The sequence below is a fragment of the Leucoraja erinacea genome, unplaced genomic scaffold (genome assembly GCF_028641065.1).
Source record: "Leucoraja erinacea ecotype New England unplaced genomic scaffold, Leri_hhj_1 Leri_52S, whole genome shotgun sequence".
Taxonomy (NCBI): domain Eukaryota; kingdom Metazoa; phylum Chordata; class Chondrichthyes; order Rajiformes; family Rajidae; genus Leucoraja; species Leucoraja erinaceus.
The window spans coordinates 555,688-582,960 of NW_026576432.1; the positions used below are offsets into that span (position 1 = coordinate 555,688).

Genomic DNA, 27,273 nt, shown 5'->3' on the forward strand with positions numbered 1-27,273 from the left:
ACTAAGGACAGAGTGCTGGAGTAACTCAGCGGGCCAGGCAGCATCTGTGGAGAACATGGATAGGTGACGTTTCACAGAGTGCTGGAGTAACTCAGCGGGTCGGGCAGCATCTGTGGTGAACATGGATAGGTGACGTTTCACAGAGTGCTGGAGTAACTCAGCTGGTCGGGTAGCATCTGTGGTGAACATGGATAGGTGACGTTTCACAGAGTGCTGGAGTAACTCAGCGGGTCAGGCAGCATCTGTGGAGAACATGGATAGGTGACGTTTGGAGTTGGGTTCCTTCAGATGAGTGGAGTATGTGACAAAAGCGAAGTGAAAAGGAGACAAAAGGGTTTGGGAAGGGAGGAGTGCAATGTAAAGCAGGAGAGAGGGATATGGGTGGAAGTGGAAAGTGGGGGGAGATAAATGGGAAATGAAGGACTGGGGGGGAGGAGGGGAAAGGAGTTGGGTGACTGGGGGAAGGGTTATGGTGATATATCAATGAGAGGGTTGGAAGGAAAGGGGTGGGGGGGGAGATGTTTACTTGAAGCTGGAGAATTCAGGGTGGATGAATCTGTTCTTATAACCATATAACCATATAACAATTACAGCACGGAAACAGGCCATCTCGGCCCTACAAGTCCGTGCCGAACAAAATTTTTTGTTCCCCTTCGTCCCACCTGCCTGTACTCATACCATAACCCTCCATTCCCTTCTCATCCATATGCCTATCCAATTTATTTTTAAATGATACCAATGAACCTGCCTCCACCACTTCCACTGGAAGCTCATTCCACACCGCTACCACTCTCTGAGTAAAGAAGTTCCCCCTCATATTACCCCTAAACTTCTGTCCCTTAATTCTGAAGTCATGTCCTCTTGTTTGAATCTTCCCTATTCTCAAAGGGAAAAGGTTGTCCACATCAACTCTGTCTATCCCTCTCATCATTTTAAAGACCTCTATCAGGTCCCCCCTTGTTCTTGTGTGGAACATACAGAAGTGACCTGACATTGAAACACGTACGGATCCAGGAGGAGGCCATTCGGCCCGCATGCCGCTCCTTCACCCAACATCACCTCCTGTACCCTCCTTACTTCCTCCAATTCCCTCTCACATTTCTCTCCTGAATTAACCACCGCAGGTCAGGCTAACCATTGCCCAGGGCATTTGTCCATTAGTTTCCCATACACAGACTACACTATTCCTTGAAGCCAGTCTAATTGTGTTGTTTCTTCCGTCTGTTCCCACAGCAAGAACAACACTCGCAGATAGGATCAGTTCAGGGACGGTTTGGGTGGCACGGTGGTGCAGCGGTAGAGTTCCATCCTGACTCCGGGTGCTTGCTGTCTGTCCAGAGTATGTATGTTCTCCCTGTGACCGTGTGGGTTTTCTCCTGGTGCTCCGGTTTCCTCCCACATTTTAAAGACGTGCAGGTTTGTAGGTTAATTGTCTTCTGTAAATTGAACCTCGTGTGTAGGGTAATCTCTGGTCGGTGTAGATCCAGTGGGCCGAAGGGCCTGTTTCCACGCTGTATCTCTAAAGTCTAGAAGTCTAGGCATTTTACACTCAAAGTTAGCCTAATAAATTGAGCAGAAACTTGAAGGGTGACCCAACAATAGTAAAGTTTGTGCACAGTTTGGACATAATTCCTCAACAGCATTCAAATGGGAAACACTATTGTGTGATTTTCACCGGTCTCTGGATAGTTGACAGAAGCACCTGATGTTGATGGAGCATCAGATATTTATGCTACTGGGAGAGTCTAGGGCCAGAGGGCTTAGTCTCAGAATAAAAGGACATACCTTTAGAAAGGAGATGAGGAGAAATGTATTTAGTTAGAGAGTGTTGAATCTGTGGAATTCATTGCTACAGAACGCTGTGGAGGCCGTCGTGGACAGATTGTTTATTAGTACGGGTGTCAGGGGTTATGGGGAGAAGCCAGGAGAATGGGGTTGGGAGGGAGAGATAGATCAACCATGATTGAATGGCAGAGTAGACGATGGGCTGAATGCCCTAATTCTGCTCCTTTGACGTATGCTCTTTTGATGCAGCTGATCATTTTTAGCAATGGATTCCTGTTCAGTTTGCAGTGGAAATGCCTTTATTCCAGACATAGAGTCACACTGCACAGAAACAGGTGGTGGTAGAGTTGCTACCTTACAGCGCCGGAGACCCGGGTTCCATCCCGACTATGGGTGCTGTCTGTATGGAGTTTGTACGTTCTCCCCGTGACAAGTGTAAATTGTCCCTAGTGTGTGTAGGGTAGTGTTAATGTGTGGGGATCGGTGCAGACTCGGTGGGCCATAGGGCCTGTTTCTGTGCTGTATCTCTAAACTAAACTCAATCAAACCATGTCCGCAAGACATTGCAGAGGAAAACAATGACTGAGTCCTGGATCAGGCAGCATCCCTGGAGAACATGGATAGGTGACACATGGTAGGGACCAACCTTCAGACTGGGTCTATCCATGTTCTCCATGCCCATTATCAATGTTTAGTTTAGTTTAGAGGCCCTTCGGCCCACCGGGTCCACGCCAACCAGCGATCCCCGCACATTAACACTATCCTACACCCACTAGGGACAATTTTTTTTTACATTTACCAAGCCAATTAACCTACAAACCTGTACGTCTTTGGAGTGTGGGAGGAAACCGAAGATCTCAGAGAAAACCCACGCAGGTCACGGGAAGATGCACAAACTCCATACAGCCAGCACCCATAGTCAGGACGGAACCCGGGTCTCCGACGCTGCATTCGCTGTAAGGCAGCAATTCTACCGCTGCGCCACCATGACCACGGGGGTCTAAGGGATGCTGCCTGACCCGCTAAGTTACTCCTGCATCAGTAGTTCCTTGTTTCTAGACATTGCAGAGAGTTGTGGATGTAACCCAGCCTATAATCAAAGACTTGTCTCAATCCTTCTCCTTGTTCCCATCAGGCAGAAAGTACAGAAGCTTGAAAGCGCGCACCACCAGACTCAGGAACAGCTCCCTCCCCTCTGTTATCAGGCTTCTGAACTTCCATGTTAGGATACTGTCCGATTCACCTCTACCCCATTATGGACATTGGACTTTGTCTCTGGAACTGATGCACTACAATGCTGAGAACTATATTCTGCACTCTGTATCTTCCCCTTTGCTCTACCTGTTGTACTGGAGTTTGGCTTGAATTTAATTATCGGATCTGATTGGATATCATGCAAAAAAAACCACACCTTTGTACTGCACCTTGGTGCAGGTGACATAATAAACCTGAATCCTGTTCCATAAGTTCATACTTTACACAAGCAGAATTAGGCCATTCGGCCCATCAAGTCTACTCTGCCATTCTATCATAGCTGATCTAGCTCTCCTTCTCAACCCCATTCTCCTGCCTTCCCCCCCATAACCCCTGACACCCGTACTAATCAAGAATCTGTCAAGCTCTGCCTTAACAATATCCATTGCCTTGGCCTCCACAGCTGTCTGTGGCAATGAATTCCACGTTATTCCAATTTACAGGAAGGATGCGTAGGCTTTAGAAAGGGTATGGAAGTGCTTCCCCCTTTTTGCACACTCTCACCCCTGCTCTCTTACTCCCGCTCTCTTGCATACTCTCTCTCACACACACACACATTTCCTCTCAGTCTCATCTACTCCCATTCATTCTCACTTTCTTCCACACGTACGTACAATCCATTTGTTCCCTTCTCACACTCAGATTCAACTCTTTCCTTAAATCCAAAAATAAATTTTATTTGTAATAAAAAATACATACAAAACAAAAACCATGCAAAACTATGACTAAATTCTTAATGTGTCTCTACATTTAGTTGTAACTAGTATTAGCCAGTATTGTTTGCACCTCCTTAGCACATAACACCATTGCCACTCTTGTGGCCCCTGGGGAGATATCTCTTCCCTTTCCCACTGGGCCCCTGCTGGCTGCCCCTCAATGTCCAGCAGCGGAAGGAGCCTAGACTGTGGTCCTCCCCCACACAGCCTTTGTGTGCATTCCTTCCACTCACCTGTTAGTGGAGGAGATGTTTATGTCTCCTGTGTAAAATTAATCTGTTAGAATGGTTTCTGATTCACGTGACTCTGAGGAATAGTAGTTGCCGGTGAACGTGGTGAGTTGCCACGATATCATTGTGTCTGCTGGTGACCCTGTCCAAGACTAACAAGAGTTTTCCATCTTCCGTACAGTCTCGCATACTTGCCATTTCATGATACAATAACCTTTTTAGAAGTGTTTGGAGGATTAGATCCTGTCTGTTGCTTGGGCTGGTGATCTCACTTCTCATTATGTAAACTTTTCCCCAGCAGAAGGCAGGAGAAGAATTAATGATCCGCTAACTGATGAAAACAAAAGAATATAAACACCCTGTCTCAGCGAGATACCGGGCAGCAGGCGTTGAAACTTTAAATGGCAGGATGTTCTGCTAGCATTCTCTCAACCTCTTACGGAACTATTCTCAACCAAGGAATGTGTTGACTCTTTTGATTACGTCTTCCTTGTGTTCTGAAGGGAACAAGGGGGTACTGTGTGTGTGTGTATGAGTGAGAGTGTGCGTGTGTGTATGTGTGAGTGTGTGTCAGTGTGTGTGTGTGTGTGTGGGTGTGAGTGAGTTTTGAGTGTGTGTGTGTGTGTGTATATTTGTGTTTGTGTGTGTGTGTGTGTCAAAATGCACTGAGAGAAGAAATGCACTGTGAGAAGGAAATTACTCCACGACTCAAGAGGGTTTAATTGTCGCACGGACCATACTTGCTGCATCAATAATCAATAATTCAATAAATTAATCATCAGTAACAAGACAATAATAGTGCAAAACTGATGTACAGGTCCACCACGGATTTTCCGGCTCCTCCTTTAAATCCGGATAAACTGCCGCCCTCCCAGAAGTCCTCCTAAAAATGTGTCACCAAGGCCGGCTGAGGTGGCCCCAGGCTGTGACCTCTGTTGGTACGCCAACACAGATAATCCAGAAGGGTTCTGGAACTGAGGTATGCCAGAAAATCGGTGGTGGACTTACACATATAACAGTACAGGTTTGATCCTGACTACTCTGTGGAGTTTAAGAAAGAACTGCAGATGGTGTAGTTCCTTTTTAAACATTTAGTCAATTAACCTACAAACAAGTCAAGTAAGTTTATTGTCATGTGTCCCAGATAGTACAATGAAACTCTTGCATTGCTGCAGCACAACAGAATATTGTAGGTATAAATACAGAACAGATCAGTGTGTCCATATACCATGGAATATATATATACACACATAAATAACAGATAAAGTGCAATAGGCTGTTATAGTTCAGAGTTTGAAGTTGTGTTTAATAGCCTGATGGCTGTGGGGAAGCAACTGTTCCTGAACCTGGATGTTGCAGATTTCAGGCTCCTGTAGCGGAGAGATGAGTGAGTGGCCAGGATGGTGTGGGTCCTTGATGATGCTGCCAGCCTTTTTGAGGCAGCGACTGCGACAGATCCCCTCGATGGTGGGGAGGTCAGAGCCGATGATGGACTGGGCAGTGGTTACAACTTTTTGCAGCCTTTTCAGCTCCTTGACGCTCAGGTTGCCGAACCAAGCCACGATGCAACTGGTCAGCATGCTCTCTACTGTGCACCTGTAGAGGTTCGATAGAGTCCTCCTTGACATACCGACTGTCTTTAGAGTGTGGGAGGAAACCGGAGGACCCGGAGCAAACCCACATGGTCACGAGGAGAACGTGCAAACTCCGAGGGTGGGGATCGTACCCTGGTCTGTGTGGCAGCAGGTCTGTGTGGCAGCAGCTCTACCTGCTGCGCCGCTGGTCTGGCTCGTGGGATCATGACCTGGAGGGAAATCAAAGCTTTTGAGGAATTGAAAACTGTTTATAATAGTGGAATATAAAGCTCGTTTCAGCAATCGTGATCACAGAACTATGGGGCTATTGATGCAACCAAACCGGAAGGAAATGGCGCCTTTCTTCAATCTGGTTGGTATTTTGTTTTTCAGCTGTGTGGTTTGCTGGCAGCTCCCTCTGCTGTGACCTGCAAAAGCCCAAATGAACAACATTTGGGTACGGGAACCAAAGCTGACCTTGCCTGCGACTCCCACATCCCAGCGATCGTAGCAGTCTTAGTTTACTTTAGTATAGAGATATAGCATGAAAAGAGACCCTTCAGCCCACCGAGTCTACGCCAACCAGTGATCACCCCGTACACTAGTTCTATCCTACACACTAGGGACAGTTTACAAACGTCTGTGTACAAAATCATGAGAGGAATAGATCGGGTCGATGAACAGAGTCTCTTGGCAATCAAGAACCAGAGGACATAGGTTTGGGGGGGGGGGGGGAAAGATTTAATAAGAACCTGAAGGGTAGATTTAATTTCACACAAAGGGTGGTGGGTGTATGGAATGAGCTGCACGAGGAGGTAGTTGAGGCAGGTAGTAACACAATGTTTAAGAAACATTTAGTCAGGTACATGAATAGCACTAGTCTAGTGGGCAAGTTGGGCCGAAGGACCTGTTGCCACGCTGTGTAACTCTAAGCCAATTAACCTATAATCCACATCTTTAGAATGTGGGAGGAAACTGTTAAAGTGGCTGTTTTCATGCTGTATCTCTAAATATTGATTAGTACGGGTGTCAGTGTTAAGGCCCTGTCCCACTTTCCCGAGTTACTCTTTTTTTTACTCGTGGACATTTTTCAACATGCTGAAAAAACGTCCCGACTTACCTGATGCCCCGAGTACCTACGGCTGGCATTACGGGCCGCTACAAAATATCTACGGCCTCCTACGGACTCCAATGGACATTCTCCGAGTTTGAATCAAGGGGAAAACTCGGGAGAATTTGTGAGTATCTTGGGAAAGTGGAATCAACCATGATTCAATGGCAGATATACTTGATGGGCCAAATTGCCTAATTCTGCACCTATAACTTCTGAACGTATGGAAATAAAGATGCTGTCTGACCCGCTGAGTTACTCCAGTCTTTTTTTTGTTGTAAACCAGCATCTGCAGTTCCTTGTCTGCAATGAAACCATAATAAATTTGTAAGTGATAGGAGCAGAATTAAGCCCATGGCTGATCTATCTTTCCCTCTCGAACCCATTCTCCTGCCTTCTCCCCATAACCCCTGACACCCGTACTAATCAAGAATCTTATCAATCTCTGCCTTAAAAATATCCATTGACTTGGCCTCTACAGCCATCTATTGTAATGAATTCCACAGATTCACCACCCTTTGACTAAATATATTCCTTCTCATCTCCTTTCTAAAGATAAGTGCTTTTATTCTGAGGCTATGGCCTCTGGACCTAGACTCTTCCACTAGTGGAAACATCCTCTCCACATCCACTCTATCCAAGCCTTTCACTATTCATGACGTTAACCCAATAATCCCTGGGATCATTCTTGTAAACCTGTCCAACGCCTGCACATTCTTCCTCAGATATTCAGACTGGAAGAAGGGTCTCGAGCCAAAACATCACCCATTCCTTCTCTCCAGAGATGCTGCCTGTCCCACTGAGTTACTCCAGCATTTTGTGTCTATCTTCGGTTTAAACCAGCATCTGCAGTTCCTTCATACGCACATTGCTCCAAATGTGGTCAACCAGCTCCTCAGCATTACATCCCTGTTTTTGTATTCTAGTCCTCTGGAAATGAATGCTAGCATAATGTCACCACGTCAAGGATCTTTAGGGAGTTAGCGTTCATACCTTACTCTGGATGTGCTGTTTGGAACTTGGAATCTCTCCAGATTTCAAACAGTAGGAAAAATTGATCCCATCCTCCGACAGGATTAAGTGCATCATGTAATTCTGGAATTCAGTGAACTTTCACTGTGGATGCCGTTCAAAAAATAACATCATCAACATAACTTAGCAATGTGACTGATCTTTTCCAGCATGCTTGGCTCGCAAAGTAGTTTATGACATGAATCAGGAGGCGAGCTGGGAAGGCCAAACCCGCTCTGTTTACAGGGAGGGTGGCCATTCATCTGCTCTGTGTGGATGCATGCTAGCCCAGGGAGAGGTCAACACATTGGCCAGCTTCCTGCCCAGAGTGCAAGAGGCTAAGGGGTGATATAGAGGTGTACAAAATCATGAGGGCAATTGATAGGGTGAGTTTACCTTAGAGATACAGCGTGGAAACAGGCTCTTCGGCCCACCGAATATGCACCAACCAGCGATTCCTGTACACTAACACTATCCTACACACACACTAGGAACAAGTTACAATAATTACCAAAGCCAATTAACCTACAAACCTGCACGTCTTTGCAGTGTGGGAGGAAACCGAAGCACCCGGAGAAAACCCACGCGGTCACAAGGAGAACGTACAGACTCCGTACAGAGACAGCACCTGTAGTCAGGTTCGAACCCGGGTCTCTGGTATTGAAAGGGAGAAAATCTACTGCTGCATCACCGTGCTGCCCACAATGTAGTCTTGTACCTCAGGATTCAAAACCAGAGGGCATTGGTTTAAGGTGGCAGGAGCAAGATTTAATAGCAACCTGACAGACAAAGTTTTTCAACAAAGGAAAATTAGTGTATGGAACGAACTGCTGGAAGAGGTGGTTGAGGCAGGGACAATAACAGTATCTAAGGGACATTTGGATAGGTTTAGATTTATTATTGTCACATGTATCGAGTACAGTGAAAAGTTTTGTTTTGCATGCTATCTAAACAGATCTGATAATACCATACATGGATATAATCAGTCCAAACTCAAGTACAATAGGTAGTGCTGTTATCAGGCAACGGAACCATTCTATCACCAACTAGAGAGTGGTGCTGAGCTACTATCTACCTCATTGGAGCCCCACGGACTATCTTTAATCAGAATTTATAGGACTTTAGTTCAATCTAGACTTTATCTTGCACTTAATGTTATTCCCTTTATCCTGTATCTGTACACTGAGGACAGCTTGATTGTAATCATTAATACCACACAACAAACATTTTTCACAGTCCCTTGGTACACGTGATAATAAATCAGTAAACTGTTAGGTTTAGAAGAACATGGACCAAACGCAGGCAGGTTGGACTAGTGTAGATGGGGTATGTTGGTCGGCATGGGCAGGTTGGACTGAAGGGCCTGTTTCCATGCAGTATGAATGCTTGTGAGGGAGAGGGGAGAAGAGGGATTGACCTGGGTGAAAACGGTCCTTGATTATGCTGTTGAAGACGGAAAAGGCTGGTGAGACTACTGCCCTTGCGTAATGAATAACAAACTCACTCGGGACGTCCCATAAAAGGATATTTACTGGGTAGTTGCAAGAAAGCTGGCATTGAACGGTTTCTGCTGTTTGTGTCCAAGATGTGTGCACCTTGCCTGCTTTTCCAGACAGCCTCACCAGCTCCCCGCCCTGTCTCTAACTTCTCACTCGCCCTCTGATGAGGTTGCCGTGTTGTTTTCAGAAATAACACTGAGGGATTGTGTGGGGGTTGAGAGAAACTAAAGTAGTCTTTGTCAGAGAGGGGGAAATGCCCTCCATTCCAAATCCTTGGCCCACCAAAAAAAATCAACATCTACCCAGCAAAATACCTGATTAGAAGATGTTTTTGAGCCTGTTGCAATTATGAAAAATTCAATATATATATATTGAGACTTAATCCAGAGCCGAGATAATGTATTGTGTGGTTTAGTGGTGTTGATGTTGGTCACTGTTCTAAACAGAAGGAATGAATTAACAATGACTTAGTTGTACCATCCATTTCAAATACCAACATTAAAGTTTGTTTGGAATGTCAACTTGAAACGTTAAACTCCAAATCATGATCCTTGTATATTTTGTTATGGTTCACATTTATCAAAAGCAATGGGTTTTCACAGTCTCTTCCAAAGTACACAGAGTATCTTATCCTCGTTCCATTGCTGTGAACTCTGTTCCTCCTGTGAATCATGAGAGTCTGATGAATTAGTAAAATGCTGGCATTTTTCAACTCTAAACTGGGCTCATCCTTTGAAAGGAGAAATTTGTGATACTCTTGGGTTTCCCTGCTGCCTGTACAGAGGGATCTTGAGGCCAATAAAATCACAGTCCCTCCAAAATAAAGACACACAGTGCTGGAGTCCAGTTAGGTGCACGGAGGCGCAGCGGTAGTGTTGCTGCCTCACAGCGCCAGAGACCCAGGTTCCACCCTGCTGTCTGTACGGAGCTTGGACGTTCTCCGCTGTGACCTGCGTGGGTTTTCTCCGGGTGCTCCGGTTTCCTCCCACATTCCAAAGACGCACAGGCTTGTAGGTTAATTGGCCTCAGTAAATTGTAAATTGTCCCAAATGTGCATCTTGGTGCTAGTGTACGGGGTGTTCGCTGGTGCGAGCGAGCGGTCTCAGTGTGACATAGGGCCTGTTTCCGTGCTGTATCTCTAAATCTAAAATAAAGTCTAAGTGGCAATTAAAGTAGATCATGTGGTAAATAAAGCATATGGTATACTTGACTTCATTGTTTGGGGATTGAGAAAAAGAACCAGCAAGGCATAGTGCAGCTTTATAAAAGTTTGCATTTAGAAAGGCCGCATTTAGAATATTGTGTGCAGTTCAGGTCGCCCCATTACAGGAGGGATGTGGAGGCTTGGATGTAAGCTACCTGGATTAGAGGGTATTTGCTATAAGGAAGACACAAAACGCTGGAGTAACTCAGAGGGACAGGCAGCATCTGTGGAGAGAAGGAATGGGTAACGTTTCGGGTGGAAACCTTTCTTCAGACTGCTACAAGGAGAGGTTGGACAGGTTTGAAGAAGTGTTGTCCCAATAAAGTCACCCATTGACGTTCTCCACAGATGCTGCCTGACCCGCTGAGTTAGTCCAGCACTCTGTGAAACGTCACCTATCCATGTTCTTCACAGATGCTGCCTGACCCACTGTGTTACTCCAGCACTCTGTGAAACGTCACCTATCCATGTTCTCCACAGATGCTGCCTGACCCACTGTGTTACTCCAGCACTCTGTGAAACGTCACCTATCCATGTTCTTCACAGATGTTGCCTGACCCACTGTGTTACTCCAGCACTCTGTGAAACGTCACCTACCCATGTTCTCCAGAGATGATGCCTGACCCGCTGAGTTACTACAGCACTTTGTACCTATTTTGTTTCAAGAGACCTGGAATACTTTCTCTGGAATGCTGGAGGTTGCGGGGAGACCTGACAGAAGTAAAACATTATGAGAGGCATAGATAGGGTAGACAATCAGAACCTTTTTCCCAGGGTGGCAAAGTCAAAGACCAGTGTGTGTAATTGAAGGTAAAAGGGGCAAAGTTGAAACGGATGTGCAGGGCCTGGAACGTGCTGCCGGAGGTGGTGGTGGAGGCAGATGCAATAGTGACGTTTAGGAGGCTTTGGGATAGGCACATGGACATGCAGGGAAAGGAGGGATATGGATCACGTGCAGGCAGAGGGGATTAGTTTAACTTGCCATTCAGACCTGGCCTGAAAGGTCGCCTGTCCATTCCCTCCACAGATGCTGCCTGAGCCGCTGAGTTCCTCCAGCACTTTGTGTTTTGCTCCAGATTGCAGCATCTACGATTTCATTGTAGCTCCACTATTCTTTCAGTCTGACATCATCCTTTACTTCTTTAGTTAACTACGGGTGATGCATTCTTTCTTGGAAAGTCAGTGAGTGGAATTATGAAATATCTCTCAGCATCTGCCACTGCTAATGTTGCATCCAGCCCTTGAGTTTATTTTCCTCCTCTACCATGGCCAAGTATGTCCTCATACCATTGTTATTGCATTTATTTAACCTTACATCACTGCTTGGAGACCCAATTTTTTTCACCCAGAAACTGAATTTGACATTCTCTCATGCTGTGATGATTCTGTTCCTAATCAAGACCATTTATTAATTTTGTCTTCTGACATCATCTCAAACGTTGCTCCCTCCCTCCCTGGACCCACGATGTACTGATCTAAGGAACCAGGCACAATATATCATGACTCACCGTCAAGGCTGCCTTTTCCAATTTGGAATTGACCAATTTAAAAGATGATTAAAATGAATAAAGGACGATATGGTGGTGCAGCGGGTAGAGTCTCATCCTTCTAAACTCCAGAGTGTACAAGCCCAGCCGCTCCATTCTCTCAGCAAATGACAGTCCCGCCATCCCGGGAATTAACCTGGTGAACCTACCCTCAATAGCAAAAATGTCCTTCCTCAAATTAGGGGACCAAAACTGCATACAATACTCCAGGTGTGGTCTCACTAGGGCCCTGTACAACTGCAGAAGAACCTCTTTGCTCCTTCTTTGGCTCTTTTAGAGATACAGCGTGGAAATAGGCCCTTCAGCCCACCGACCAGCGATCTTCCCCATACACCTGCACTATCCTACATACTGGGGACAATTTATAGAAGCCAATTAACCTAAAAAACTGTACATCTTTGGAATAGATGAAACTGGGGCACCCGGAGAAAAGCGTCGCAGTCACAGGGAGAACGTACAAACTCTGTACAGACAGCAGATGTAGTCAGGATGGAACCTGAGTCTCTGGCCCTGTGAAGCAGCAACTCTACCAATGCGCCACCATGCCGCCATCTGATGAAGCTGTTGAATTGGGCTGGAGCCCCAACACCACAATCAGTATTGTGTTAGACTTGAGGAGATTAAATAAAAATTAAATCAACATAATATGATCCACATTTCATTTCCTGTGTAAGCAAGCACCATAGGTATGAGAGTTTTTGCTGCCTGCAGGCTGTTTTGTTAATTATAAACAGAACACTGGGGGAAAAGCACATCATAGAGTCACAGAGCTGTAAAGCACGGAAACAGGCCCTTCAGCCCACTTAGTCCGTGCTGACCAAGTTGGCATACTGGGCTAGTCCCATTTCATAATCATCATCATAATAATACGTTATTAGCCAAGTATGTTTAGCAACATACGAGGAATTTGATTTGCCACAAAGTCATACCAATAAAAAGCAACAAGACACACAAAACACATTTTAACATAAACATCCACCACAGTGACTCCTCCACATTCCTCACTGTGATGGAAGGTGAAAAAAAGTTCAATCTCTTTCTTTCTTTATCCTCCCGCGGTCGGGGGCCTCGAGCCTTCCGTTGACGGGACGATCTTACTCCCGTAGCCGGCGGTCGGGCTCTCCACATCGGGCGATCAAGGGGAGGAATCTCAGCTCCCCTGCGCCGGGCGATCGGACCCCGGGTCGGGACTGGTCGAACCTACTGCAACTTTGGAGCTTCCCAACATCAGTCACTACCCGAGACTGCTAACTCCTCGATGGTGAACTCCGCAGGCCGTGGTTGGAGCGCCGATCCCAGGCAAGGGATCGCAGGCTCTGATGGTAAACCCACATCAAAGTCAGTCCCGAGCAAGGCCGGCAGCTCCATGATGTGAGGCCGCAGGGCAACCGGAGATACGATCCGGAAAACAATATCTGCATTTGCCCCATGGCCCTCTCAACCATAGGTCAACCATAGCCCAAAGGTCTTTTAAAAGTTGTAATTGCATCAAGAGTCTCTTCAGGCAGCTCATTTTAGATACGGACTACACTGAGTGAAAAGGTTGCCCTTGAGGTCCCTCTTAAATCTTTCACCTCTCACGTTATTCCTGAGTCCTCTAGTATTAGACTCCTTTGGGGGGAAAAGACTGTGAGTATTTACTTTATCCATGCCCCTCATGATCTTGTACACCTCAATAAGCTCACCCTTGCTTCAACCACCCACGCTCCATTGGAAAAAAATCCCAGCTTATCCAACCTCTCCCTGTAACTCAAGCACACAAGCTCATGGTAACATTCGATAAAGAGTGCGATATCCAAAATACCTGTTTAATTAATATTAATTGATGTTAATTTTTAGGGAACAAGTTGTTCACAGTCAGATGATGCCCAAGCCAGGACACTCTCTGCGTGCTGGTCTCAGAAGTGGATCTGCAATCTCTCATTACAATCGTTCCACTCTTTTAAACCTCTACCCCAACATGTTTCTTACTATTCCCTTTTTCATGTATCTGTACACTGTGGACGGCTCGATTGTGATCATGTATTGTCTTTCTGCTGACTGGTTAGCACGCAACAAAAGCTTTTCACTGCACCTCGGTACACGTGACAATAAACTAGACTGAACTAAACCATACCAAACCAAATCCAACTCAACCCAATTTAACCCAAACCAACCCAACTACACTCAACTCAATTCACCTTCAACCCAACTCAACCCAACCCAGCTGAACCCAACTCAACTCAACCCAACCTAGCCCAACCCAACCCAACCGCTCAACCCAACCCAACCCAACCCAGCTCAAACCAACTCAATGCAACTCAACTCAACTTACCTTCAACCCAGCTGGACCCAACAATCCAACCCAACTGAACCTAACCTAGCCCAAACCAACCCAACCCCTCAACCCAACCACTCAACCCAACCCAACACGGCTCTATGTTTTGAAGCAGGGTTCCATTGGTAAAGGTGGAGGGAGCTGGGTTTTGAAAGAGATGGAGAGGGAGGGGGTTGTCCTTGTGGGGAGTTGATTGCTATGTTTCGGTGTGAAGCAACCTGCACGATTTGAACAGCTCGCATTTCCTCTCCGGTGTAGGTGACCGCTATAAAGAAAGTCCTGTCCGACCTCGGCCTCAACATTGTGGAGATGACGGACGAGACGGCCGCTCTCGACGGTGGGGACATCCTCTTCACAGGTATGGCCCCTCCATCCATCAACATCCGTGCGATACGACATGCATCGCTTCTACTTAGAGTCTGTAAAACCCATCTTAAACTACTAAAGAAAATTTAACTACTAATATATAAAGTTTAGCATATATATATATATATATACACTAGACCAAGTGCAGACCCGTTGGGTCTGTTCCCCCAACGTGCGGTTGTGGGGCGGGGGAGGCGGCATGCAGCGTCACACACACTAACTATCCCCCGCCGCCCCCCCCCTTGATATTATATTAATAATATTAATTTGCTCCTTTTACCCCATAACTGCCCTATATACTGACACATAGCCCCCAACTTGCAGTCACATCTAGAGAGAAGGGAAAGAGACAGAGAGAGAGACAGAGACAGAGACACAGAGAGAGGGGCAAGAGGGAGAGGGAGGTGGATAGGAGGAGAAGAGGGAGGGTGGGTGATGGGAAAGGTGGGGGAGGAGGGGAGGACAGAGAGAGGGACAGAGAGAGGGTGTGAGAGTGAGGGGGAGAGGGGGTGCTGAGAGGGGGTGAGGTGGGGAGCAAGGAGGTGGAGGGAAGAGGGTAGGGGGGTGGAGGTGGAGGGGAGGGGGAGAGGGGGGGGGAGGAGAGAGGAGGGAGAGAGGGGAGAGTGAGGGGGAGAGAGAGGGGGTGAGGGGAGAGGTGGGGAGCAGGGAGGTGGAGGGAAAGAGGGTAGGGATGAGGGGAGGGGAGGGGGAGAGGGGGGGAGAGAGAGGGTGTGCTGAGAGGGGGGTGAGGTGAGGTGAGGGGGGGGGAAAGCTGGGGAGCAGGGAGGGGGGGGGAGGGGGAGGGAAGGGGGTAGGGGTGTGGAGGGGAGGGGGGTTTAGGGGAGGGATGGTGGGGGAGGGGAGGAGGGGGGGAGAAAAAGAGGGGAGGAGGAGAGAGAGAGGGGGGGAGAGGAGAGAGAGGGGGGAGAGGAGAGGGGGGGAGAGGAGAGGGGGACGAGAGAGAGATGTGGGGAGAGTGAGAGGGAAAGGGAGAGAGACAGGGGGTAGAGAGAGAGAAAGAGAGTGGGATAGGGAGAGAGAGAGGTGGGGAGAGAGAGGAGGGGAGAGAGAGAGAGAGTGCCTTTTTACTTCAACCCAAACCCCCAAAACAACCATTTGGAGGCAGTGCTTTTTTACTTCAAACTAACCATATTTTCATTTTCAAACCACATTAAGAGTACTTACTCACAGTTGTGTAGACATTTGTTCAGTGTCATTCAGAGCTCAGAGTGCCCTCCAGCTTGCAGAGACTGATTGAGGCACACCACTTCCTGGTTTTATAGTCCCTCCCCCTCCCTCCAGTAGGGGCAGCAGAGAGAATGGTGATTTTTAAAAAAAACTTTAATTTCTCTCTGATTTTTCATCGATGGGAAAAATACTCTGGTCCAGGAAGGCAGATGTGGGCTCTGATCGAGGTGGCCAAAAATGACGGCCGTAGGTGGCGGCGTTCTCTCGGAAATCGCAGCACAGTGGGCCAAAAGCAGTCAAGATCAGACTTTTAGTAATATAGATATACGTACACACACAACTATCTCCTCACATTCTATCTCTGTCCCGCCTCCTCCCCTGACATCAGTCTGAAGAAGGGTCTCGACCCGAAACGTCACCCATACCTTCTCTCCACAGATGCTGCCTTCTCTCCACAGATGCTGCCTGTCCCGCAGTTACTCCAGCATTTTGTGTCTATATATATACTCTCAAACTCTGCTCTCTAATGCTCTCTCCCTCTATCTCTCTCTCTCTCTCTCTCTCTCTCTCTCTTACTCTCTCTCTCTCTAGTACTCAGGTGGTATTATATATATATATATATATATATAGATATGGTATGGTGGAGGCAGATAAAAACAAACAAACAAGTGCAAAGACAAAAATAATGCCCCCCGGCCTATGTAGCTCAGAACATAGTTGCTGACTGGCATGTTTCTGAGGTGGTTACACAGAGACTAGTCACCCTAGTACAGAACAGGTGTGGAGGGGGTTTGGAGAAGGTATTTTAGACAGAGCGTAGTGGGTGCCTGGAACGCGCTGCCAGGGGTGGTGGTGGTGGTGGAGGCAGATACAATAGTGGTGTTTAAGAGGCTTTTAGATAGTTACATGGAGGGATGTGGATCACATGCAGGCAGAGGAGATTAAAGATTAACTTGGCATCATGTTCGGCATGGACCTTGTGGGCCGAAGGGCCTGTTCCCGTGCTGTACTGTTGTGAGCTTGCGTTGTTATTGTTTGCAACGTCTAAGAGACGTTACCTGCCCGGCATCTGCGGAGATATTGACCCACTCTGTGTCCAATTTACATCCAGGTAAAGAATTCTTTGTGGGACTTTCGGCAAGAACCAACCAGCGCGGAGCGGAGATTCTGGCCGATGTCTTCAAGGTGGGTGTCGTTTACCGTGGGTCCTCACTGCAGACTGGGGCTGTGTTGTTCGGGGGGGGGGGATTAAACTCAACGCATGGTGATAGTGAGGGGAGTGAGGGGAACATTGGGTCGGCTAGAGCTGTTGCCGCTGGTTGCTGAGCGTGGGCTTTGATCACTGCTTCCCTCTGTTTGCAGGACTACGCCGTCTCGAAGGTCTCTGTGTCAGGGGCTCTGCACCTGAAGAGTTTCTGCACCATGGCGGGCCCGGAGCTGATCGCCATCGGCTCCAGCGACCAAGCACAGAAAACCCTCATGGTATGTACACCTCCTCTCACAGCCCTGCACACCTGCCCACACACCTGCCCACACACCTGTCCACACACCCCCCCACACAACCGCCCACACACCTGTCCACGCACCACACACCACACCACACACCTGCCCACGCACCTGTCCACACACCCACCCACACACCCACCCACACACCCGCCCACACACCACACACCACACCACACACACACCTGCCCACGCACCCCACACCTGTCCACGCACCTGCCCACACACACTGCCCACACACCCACCCACCCACACACCCGCCCACACACCACACACCACACTGCCCACACACACCTGCACACACCTGCCCACACACCCCACGCACCTGTCCACGCCCACACACCCCTCACACCTGCCCACACCCACACACCTGCCCACACACCACACCACACACACCTGCCCACACACCTGCCCCCCACCTGCCCACACACACTTGCCCACCACACCTGCCCACACACACACCTGCCACACACCACTCACACACACACACCTGCCACACACACCCACACCACAGCACAGCACACCACACCAGACACCACACCACACCACACACCTGCCCACACACCTGCTCACACACCTGCCCACTCCTTTGAATCTACACAGCAGGACCCTTCAGCCCAACTCGCCCATGCTGACCAACATGCCCCATCTACACTAGCCTCACCTGCCCGCATTTTGCCCACATCACTCTAAACCTTTCCTATACACGTACCTGTCCAAATATCCTTTAAATGTTGTTATTGTACCTGCCTCATCTACCTAATCTGGCAGCTCGTTACATACCCACCACCCTTTGTGTGAAAGTTGCCCCTCAGGTTTCTATTAAATCGGATCCTCCCGTAATCTCTTCCCCCGTTCCCTACATTGAGGTTTAGGGTTATTATTACATGCAGCAAGGTACAGTAAAGGGGTTTGTTTAGCATGCTATTCAAACAGGCGAGATATACCATACGTAGATGTAAACAAGTCATAATCTAGGTGTAGCAATGGGGAAGATACAGGGTGCAGAATATAGTTCTCAGCATTGTGGTGCATCAGTTCCAGAGACAAAGTCCAATGTCCGCAATGGGGTAGAGGTGAATCAGACAGTACCCGAGCTTATGGAAGAACCCTTCAGAAGCCTGATCACAGAGGGGAAGAAGCTGTGCCTGTTTGGTATGCAAATTCAAGTTTCTATACCAATCAATCTGTGTTGTCTTGTTGTATTCATAGTTGATATAAGGAAAACTTTCCTGCAGTTTATCCAATCGATGCCTCTTCTAATTTGATGTACCTCAGGGCGGCATAGTGGTGCAGCGGGTAGAGCTGCTGCCTCACAGTGCCAGAGACCCTGGTTTGATCCTGACCTTGGGTGCTGTCTTTGTGGAGTTTGCACGTTCTCCCTGTGACCGTGTGGGTTTCCTCCGGATGCCCCGGGCCCACTGTAAATTGCCCCCTAGTGTGTAGGGCCTGGATAAGAAAGCGGGATAACATAAACTAGGGTGAATGGGTGATCGATGGTCGGCGTGGACCTGTTGGGCTGAAGGGCCTGTTTCCATGCTGCATCTCTAGACTAAATTAAACTAACATGTCCCCTAGATAGACACAAAATACTGGAGTAACTCAACAGGTCATGAATCTGAAGAATGGTTTCGACTGAACCGTCACCTATTCCTTTCCTGCAGAGATGCTGCCTGACCCGCTGTGTTACTCCAGCACTTTGCGTTTGACTTTGGTGTAAACCAGCATCTGCAGTTCCACCCTAAACATCTCTTCACCTCCTCCCCTCCAGGGAGTACAAGCCCAGCAGCTCTGAACCCTGAACCCTGAGCCCCACACCCTCTCCGGCCCCACCCCCCACACTGTCCGCTCTGCTGGCTCCCACTCCAGACGAATGAGTCAACCACTTGCCGGATTTTCCAAACCATCCCATACTGGGATTCTCAGTGTGGGTCAGGGTTGGGTGTATGAGTCACAGGCACAGCTAATAGAAACTGGCAGATCACTGGCAATGTCATCACAGTCTCTGCTGTAGAAATGGCAGAATGTTCCTTTCCTGGTTAAAACATTCATCTGAGTGGGTGTCGGTCAAGGCTACGTCACCCAGTAAGATACACAAATCCGATGAGATAACTCACTCCAGGAGACTGTCCCATAGAACTTGCGACATGCAGGGCCTTTTGAGTATTAAATTGATAATGAAGGACGTTTAAATGTACTTGGATGATGGATGATTTAGATTCTATATTTGTGTGAATAGTGTGCACACCCCATGAATTTTGGGGTTACAGTACAATTGCTTTCCCTCTCTCTCTCCATCCTTCCCCCACCTTAGTCATCCTCATAGTTCTACAGTTCATATCCCCTCGTTATCACCTCCTCCACAGCCAACAAGGGACCATTGTGGGCTCTTTGGCCATCAGTGCTGGCTCTGTTCTGTACCTTTTCTTCTATATCTGTAACAAGCTTCTCAGGAAGGCTGGCTCCGTCCTGGGGGCGGGTTGGATTCACGGGGAGGTTGGTCTTGGAGGGGAGGATGCTCCTCAAACTGCGGAGCATCCTGGACGCTCCTCAAACTTCAGCTCACCCCCTCCATGACACACTGGTCAACCTGAGGAGCATCTTCAGCAACAGACTGGTTCCACCAAGATGCAGCACAGAACGCCACAGGAGATCCTTCTTCCCTGTGGCTATCAAACTGTACAACCCCTCCCCCTTCTGTTGTGGGGTAGACTGAGACTGAGACTGACTCCCCCACCATCTCCCCAGTCTTTGCACATCCTCAAAGCCTTGCCGCTTTATTTTTATGTTTCATGTATTTTGTGACAGCTTTTTCATGGCTGTTGGCAAATTAATTTCCTTCTTGGAATAAATAAAGTTCTATCGTATCGTATTGTTTTCATACCTCTAGATTAGTTCAATTTTGTTTATTAGTGTCACGTGTACCGAGGTACAGTGGAAAGCTATTTGACGCGTGCTCCAGTCTCTAGTTGCTCTCTCCCCTGACTCAGCCTGAAGAAGGGTCTCGACCCAAAACCTCACTGATTCCTTTTCTCCAGAGATGCTGCCTGAACCGCTGAACCACTCCAGCTTTTTGTGTCTGTACTGTTCTGTGTTCACCCACACTGTGGAGCAGGAGACATCTGTTTCAAAGGAAGATTGTTGGTCAACTATTTCAACTATTATCTTCTGAATGTTTCTCAACTGTTGTTAGAGTGTTACAATTCACACGGAGCATCAAAATGTTTACGTCTTAACAAGTTGTAGAGAGAATCCAGGGAATGTTGGAGAAAACATGTCAATGGTTGGAAGCTATTGGACACGATTCTTCAGATAGGATTTACTCTTATTGGAAGAGAATGGGTTAATTAGGGACAGTCAGCTTGGCTTTGTACACGACAGCTCATGTCTTACTAACTTGATCGAGTTCTTTGAGAAAATGCCGAAGGCGATGGATGATCATAGGATGTTGCCTACATGGACTTTAGTAAGGCTTTTGATAAAGTCCCCCATTGTCGGCTGATCCAGAAGATTAAGATGCTGGGATTACCAGTGACCTGGTCGTACAGATTCAGAAACATCTTACTGTTAGAAGACAGAAGGTTGTGGTGGAAGGACAATATTCAGGGTGGAGGTCTGTGACCAGTGGACATCTGTGCTGGGACCGCCGCTGTTTGTGATATAGATAAATGACTTGGGCCTAAATGTAGACAGATTGGTTAGTAATTGTGCTTTCTTAGATCAGGGCATTGAGTCTGAGAGTCATAAGCCATGATGTAGCTTTATTAGACGTTGCTTGGGCCATATTTGGAGTATTGCTTGCACTTCTGGTCACCCCATTACAGGAAGGATGTAGAGGCTTTGGAAATGAGTACAAAGGAGGTTTACATAATGATAATATGTAGTAAGGAACTGCAGATGTTGGTTAATACCAAAAATAGGCACAAAATGCTGAAGTAGCGGGTCAGGCAGCAAACATGGATGACGTTTCACAGAGTGCTGGAGTAACTCAGCGGTCAGGCAGCATCTGTGGAGAACATGGATAGGTGACGTTTCACAGAGTGCTGGAGTAACTCAGCGGGTCAGGCAGCATCTGTGGAGAACATGGATAGGTGACGTTTCACAGAGTGCTGGAGTAACTCAGTGGGTCAGGCAGAGTGCATGGATAGTGACGTTTCACAGAGTGCGGAGTAACTCAGTGGGTCAGGCAGCGCCTGTGGAGAACATGGATAGGTGACGTTTCACAGAGTGCTGGAGTAGCTCAGCGGGTCAGGCAGCATCTGTGGAGAACATGGATAGGTGATGTTTTCAGTTGGGACAGATTAGGTCTGAAGAAAGGTTCCAAACCAAAACATCACCTATCCATGTTCTCCAGAGATGCTGCCTGACCCGCTGAGTTACTCCAGGGGAGGGCAAGATAAAGGTCTTTCAATATTCCCCACCCCCTACATTCAGTGTGAAATGGGTCCCGACCCAAAACATCATATCCTTTTTCTCCAGAGATGCTGCCTGACCCACTGAGTTACTCCAGTACTCTGCCTAGCTTATCTAACCTTGCCTGGTTCATAAGTTATAGGAGCAGAATTAGGCCATTCGGCCCATCAAGTTACTTTGCCATTCAATCATGGCTGATCTATGTCTCCCTCTCAATGCCATTCTCCTGATCTCCCCATAACCCCTGGTACACAATGTAAACAATGGCTTAGTGTATCCATGATCTGGCTGGGTGGTGGGAGATGCTGACACACGCTGTCTTGGGCCGTCAGTCTACGTGGGTTCACGGGATGTGACGTCTGCTCCTTTGCTCCACAGAACATGCAGGAGATGAGCGAACACCGTTACGAGAAACTCACGCTGCCCGACGACGAGGCTGCCAACTGCGTGTATCTCAACATTCCCAACAAGGGCCACGTCCTTCTGCACCGCACCGCTGAGGAGTTCCCCGACAGCGCCAAGGTACGGGCGGAGTGGAGCGGCCATGCTTGTACCAGCCTGTCGTTGCTGGAGGCCATTGGCCGTGTGGGAAGCCAGCACCCGGGGACTGGGTGGGAGTGAGCAATGCAGGGTGTAGAGCCAAACAGCAGAGACAGGCCCTGCTTGTACCAGAGACAGGTCATGCTTGTACCAGAGACAGGCCATGCTTGTACCAGAGACAGCCCCTGCTTGTACCAGAGACCGGCCCTGCTTGTACCAGAGACATCGGCTGGAGGCCATGCTTGTACCAGAGACAGGTCCCTGCTTGTACCAGAGACAGGTCATGCTTGTACCAGAGACAGGCCCCTGCTTGTACCAGAGACAGGCCCTGGGAACAGGGGTCACTGTGGAAGTTTCAGTTGAGTTTATTGTCCCGTGTACCGAGGTACAGTGAACAGCTTCTGTTGCGTGCTAACCAGTCAGCAGAAAGACAATACATGATTACAATGGAGCCACCCACCGTGTACAGATACAGGATGAAGGGAATAAACTGGCCCAGTGCACTGCTGAGGAAGTCTTTAGACTTTAGAGATACAGCGCAGAAACAGGCCCTTCGGCCCAACATGTCCATGCTGACCAGCTATCCCCCCCGCCCACTGGCACTATCCTGCACACTGGGGACAATTTTCAATTTGACCGAAGCCATTCAACCTACAAACTTGTACGTCTTTGCAGTGTGGGAGGAAACTGGAGAAAACCCCACGCAGTCACAGGGAGAATGTGCAAACTCCGTACAGACAGCACCCATTGTCAGAATCGAACCCGGATCTCTGGTGCTGTAAGGCAGCAATTCTACCACTGAGCCACTGTGCCGCCCTTACAGTAAGGAAATAGGCCCTTCAGGGCGTGGCACTAGCTCAGATAGGGTATGTTGGCCGGCATGGACGATGTGGGCTGAAGGGCCTGTGAATATGTTGCATGCCTCCATGACACTAGTGAAGGTAAAGACATTGAGAGAATGTATGCAGTGTGTTTGCACAGTTCTTGTTTTTTATATCATATTCAATGTTAATATTATTAATATATTAATATAATATTAATAAAGAGAACTTTGGAAGGAAAAAATACCTCTGTATCCACAGCTGCTGCCTGACCCGCTGAGTTACTCCCGCACTTTGTATTTTCTTTTGTAAACCAGCATCTGGTTTCTATAAGTCAAGGCAACTTCTATGTTACAGTGTTACTCTGCGGGGATCGCTGGTCGGTGCGGACTCGGTGGGCCGAAGTGCCGGTTTCCGCGCTGTATCTCTAAACTAAAGTAAACTGAACTGACGGTCTGAAACGTCACCCATCCATTCCCTCCACAGATGCTGTCTGACCCGCTGAGTTCCTCCAGCACTTTGTGTTTTTGCTCCGGATTCTAGCATCTGCAGTTCCTTGTATTTTTTTTTTAAACGACTCCTCTCTCTGTTGCAGGAGTTTGGGAAACTGAAGGACTACCTGCTGATTCCAGTCCGCAACACGGAGCTGGCCAAGGTTGATGGCGGCCTCACTTGCTGCTCCATTCTCTTCAACAAAACCGTTTGAAAGATAAAGAGGCTGCAACCTTTGATTGCCAGCCATGTGATTACGATCTAGCCCAGTCTTCCCAGGATCGTGCTGCTGTCTGTGATTGCTTCTGATTCCTGCCTTTCCTTGTGTGTGTATCATGGGTTTAACACAAGTCACGCAGTCCCTGATTGCCATCTAGTGATGAAAACCATGTATCACTTCTCTGTCAACCAAACTCTGCAAAATAAGGAGTAGATATTGTATTCATTTTTTGTAGAGATAATTAATATTGATATAGTTTATACACTGATTATACAATGATGTCATTTATACACTGATTTGGTTTATTCACTGATTCAGTCTATACACTGATTTATCTGCTGGGTTTTGCTTCTATCGACTGTTGTTTCTGTGGACGGCCTCTTTGAGTTTCTACAAGGCACCAGTCACCACCCGCATGCCACCTCGTTTCCGTGCGTCTTTCATTCCATTAGAGATGGAAATGTCCAAGACTAGAGGCCACAGCTTTAAGTTGAGAGGGGCAAAGTTTAAAGGAGATGTGCGGGGCAAGTTTTTTTACACAGAGGGTGGTGGGTGCCTGGAACGCGCTGCCAGGGGTGGTGGTGGAGGAGGCAGATACGAGAGTGGTGTTTAAGAGGCTGTTAGACAGGTACGTGGATATGCAGGGAGTGGAGGGATGTGGATCACGTGCAGGCAGAGGAGATTAGTTTAACTTGGCATCATGTACAGCATGGACATTGTGGGCCGAAGGGCCTGTTCCTGTACGGTACTGTTCTGTGTTGTCGAGTCATACACTGAAGTCATGGAAAGATCAGTTGCCAAGTCCAGTCTCTGTCTTTATCAGACCATCATGAACTCCAAAGTACTATTTTGTTAAGTTGCTCGAGCCTTGTTGCACAGTCTCACGGCAAAGATGTCCATGCATGAATCTTGGCCACAGAAACATACCAGCAAGCATCATCATTCCCATTCCTTACCAATTGATTGAATGTGCTTTTCACCAAATGCATTCGCTTTACGCTAATTAAATAAAAATCATTGTCAAAGCTGCATTTCATGTGTTGGCCTCATTTACTTCTGCTCATTCCCGTCACTTTTACAACTTCCACTGTTGGATTGCAAGCAACATTTTTAGATGATAAAATATTTGTAATAAAGTAAAACATGCTCACAATCCAATGTCTCAGCAGATGCATCGCTTTGCTAATTTTGTTGTCAGTTTGAATACATTCTCACATTACTTTCATGCATGTTGTTAGCCACTTCTAAATGCTTGGTCAGAACACAAAGTGCTGGAAGAACTCAGCAGGTCAGGCAGCATCTGTGAAGGGGATGGACAGGTGACGTTTCAGGTTGGGACCTTTCTCCACAATCCTTGCTTTTAGCAGGTGGTTTTATTATATAGTTCAGACATGTGGCGAAACGGTGGCGCAGCGGTAGAGTTGCTGCCTCACAGAGCCAGAGATCTGGGTTCAATCCCGACAACGGGTGCTGACTGTACGGAGTTTATACCTTCTCCCCGTGACCGCGTGGGTTTTCTCCAGGCGCTCCGGTTTCCTGCCACACTCCAAAGACGTGCAGGCTTCAATAAATTGTAAATTGTCCCCAGTGTGTGTAGGTTTAGTGGTAGTGTGATCGCTGATCGGTGTGGATCCTGTAGGCTGAAGGGCCTGTTTCTGTATCTCTAAACTAAAGTAAACTTTATAGTTTCTTTATATCACGTGTACTAAGGGACTATTGTTGTTTTTCTCACTTAGTATGGCAGTATGGTGACTCAAACTTGAATCTTCCTCACGCCGGGCCCTTTACCCAGTGTCCATCACAGGGATGAGAGAGGGATGGAGGAAGAGAGAGAAGTAGGTGGGGAGCAGAGGGATGAGGAAGGCAAGGAAGGAGAGAGCGGGTAGTAAGGAACAGAGGGAAGGAGAATGGGGAGGAGCGGAGGGAAAGAGGACGGAGAGAGAGAGTAGGGAGGAACAGAGGGAAAGGAGAGGAAGGGAAGTAGAAAGGAGAGGAGTGGAAAAAGGGGAGAGAGTGAAGGAGGGAGAGAGAAGAAACCAGATACTAAGAGCCCCTCTTCACTAGAGCCCCCTCTACACTAGAGCCCCCTCTACACTAGAGCCCCCTCTACACTAGAGCCCCCTCTACACTAGAGCCCCCTCTACACTAGAGCCCCCTCTACACTAGAGCCCCCTCTACACTAGAGCCCCCTCTACACTAGAGCCCCTCTACACTAGAGCCCCCTCTACACTAGCCCCCCTCTACACTAGAGCCCCCTCTACACTAGAGCCCCCTCTACACTGGAGCCCCCTCTACACTAGAGCCCCCTCTACACTGGAGAGCCCCCTCTACACTAGAGCCCCCTCTACACTAGAGCCCCCCCCTCTACACTGGAGCCCCCTCTACACTAAAGCCCCCTCTACACTGGAGCCCCTCTACACTGGAGCCCCCTCTACACTAGAGCCCCCTCTACACTAGAGCCCCCTCTACACTGGAGCCCCCTCTACACTAGAGCCCCCTCTACACTAGAGCCCCTCCACTACCCCCTCTACACTAGAGCCCCCTCTACACTAGAGTCCCCTCTACCCCCTCTACTGGAGCCCCCTCTACACTAGAGCCCCCTCTACACTAGAGCCCCCTCTACACTAGAGCCCCTCTACACTGGAGCCCCCTCTACACTGGAGCCCCCTCTACACTAGAGCCCCCTCTACACTGGAGCCCCCCCTACACACTAGAGCCCCTCTACACTAGAGCCCCCTCTACACTAGAGCCCCCTCTACACTAGAGCCCCCTCTACACTAGAGCCCCCTACACTACAGCTCTACACTAGAGCCCCTCTACACTAGAGCCCCCTCTAGCCCCCTCTACACTAGAGCCCCCTCTACACTAGAGCCCCCTCTACACTAGAGCCCCCTCTACACTAGAGCCCCTACACTACACGCCCCCTCTACACTAGAGAGCCCTCTACCCTAGAGCCCCCTCTAGAGCCCCCCTCTACACTGGAGCCCCCCTCTACACTCTAGAGCCCCCCTCTACACTAGCCCCCCTCTACACTGGAGCCCCTCTCTACACTACAGCCCCCTCTACACTAGCCCCCTCTACACTAGAGCCCCCTCTACACTAGAGCCCCCTCTACACTAGAGCCCCCTCTACACTGGAGCCCCCTCTACACTAGAGCCCCCTCTACACTGGAGCCCCCTCTACACTGGAGCCCCCTCTACACTAGAGCCCCCTCTACACTAGAGCCCCCCTCTACACTAGAGCCCCCTCTACCCCACTAGAGCCCCCTCTACACTAGAGCCCCCTCTACACTAGAGCCCCCTCTACACTAGAGCCCCTAGAGCTCTACACTGGAGCCCCCTCTACACTACCCCCTCTACACTAGAGCCCCCCTCTACACTAGAGCCCCCTCTACACTAGAGCCCCCTCTACACTAGAGCCTCTACACTAGAGCCCCCTCTACACTAGCCCCCTCTAGCCCCCTCTACACTAGAGCCCCCCTC

The 27,273-nt window shown here is 48.4% G+C and overlaps 1 protein-coding gene across 2 annotated transcripts in view; it reads left to right on the top strand.

Moving 5' to 3' along the window:
* The window catches only part of ddah1 (dimethylarginine dimethylaminohydrolase 1), an 89,332-nt gene extending 64,510 nt beyond the window's left edge, over positions 1-24,822 (top strand). For both annotated transcript variants that reach the window (XM_055630785.1, XM_055630784.1), the window contains 5 exons: positions 14,507-14,606; positions 16,914-16,987; positions 17,165-17,284; positions 22,097-22,240; positions 23,675-24,822. In XM_055630785.1, coding sequence (XP_055486760.1) covers positions 14,507-14,606; positions 16,914-16,987; positions 17,165-17,284; positions 22,097-22,240; positions 23,675-23,785 — 549 coding nt within the window. In that variant the 3' untranslated portion in view covers positions 23,786-24,822. The remainder of the gene's footprint in view (positions 1-14,506; positions 14,607-16,913; positions 16,988-17,164; positions 17,285-22,096; positions 22,241-23,674) is intronic.
* Positions 24,823-27,273: the final 2,451 nt, after the last annotated feature.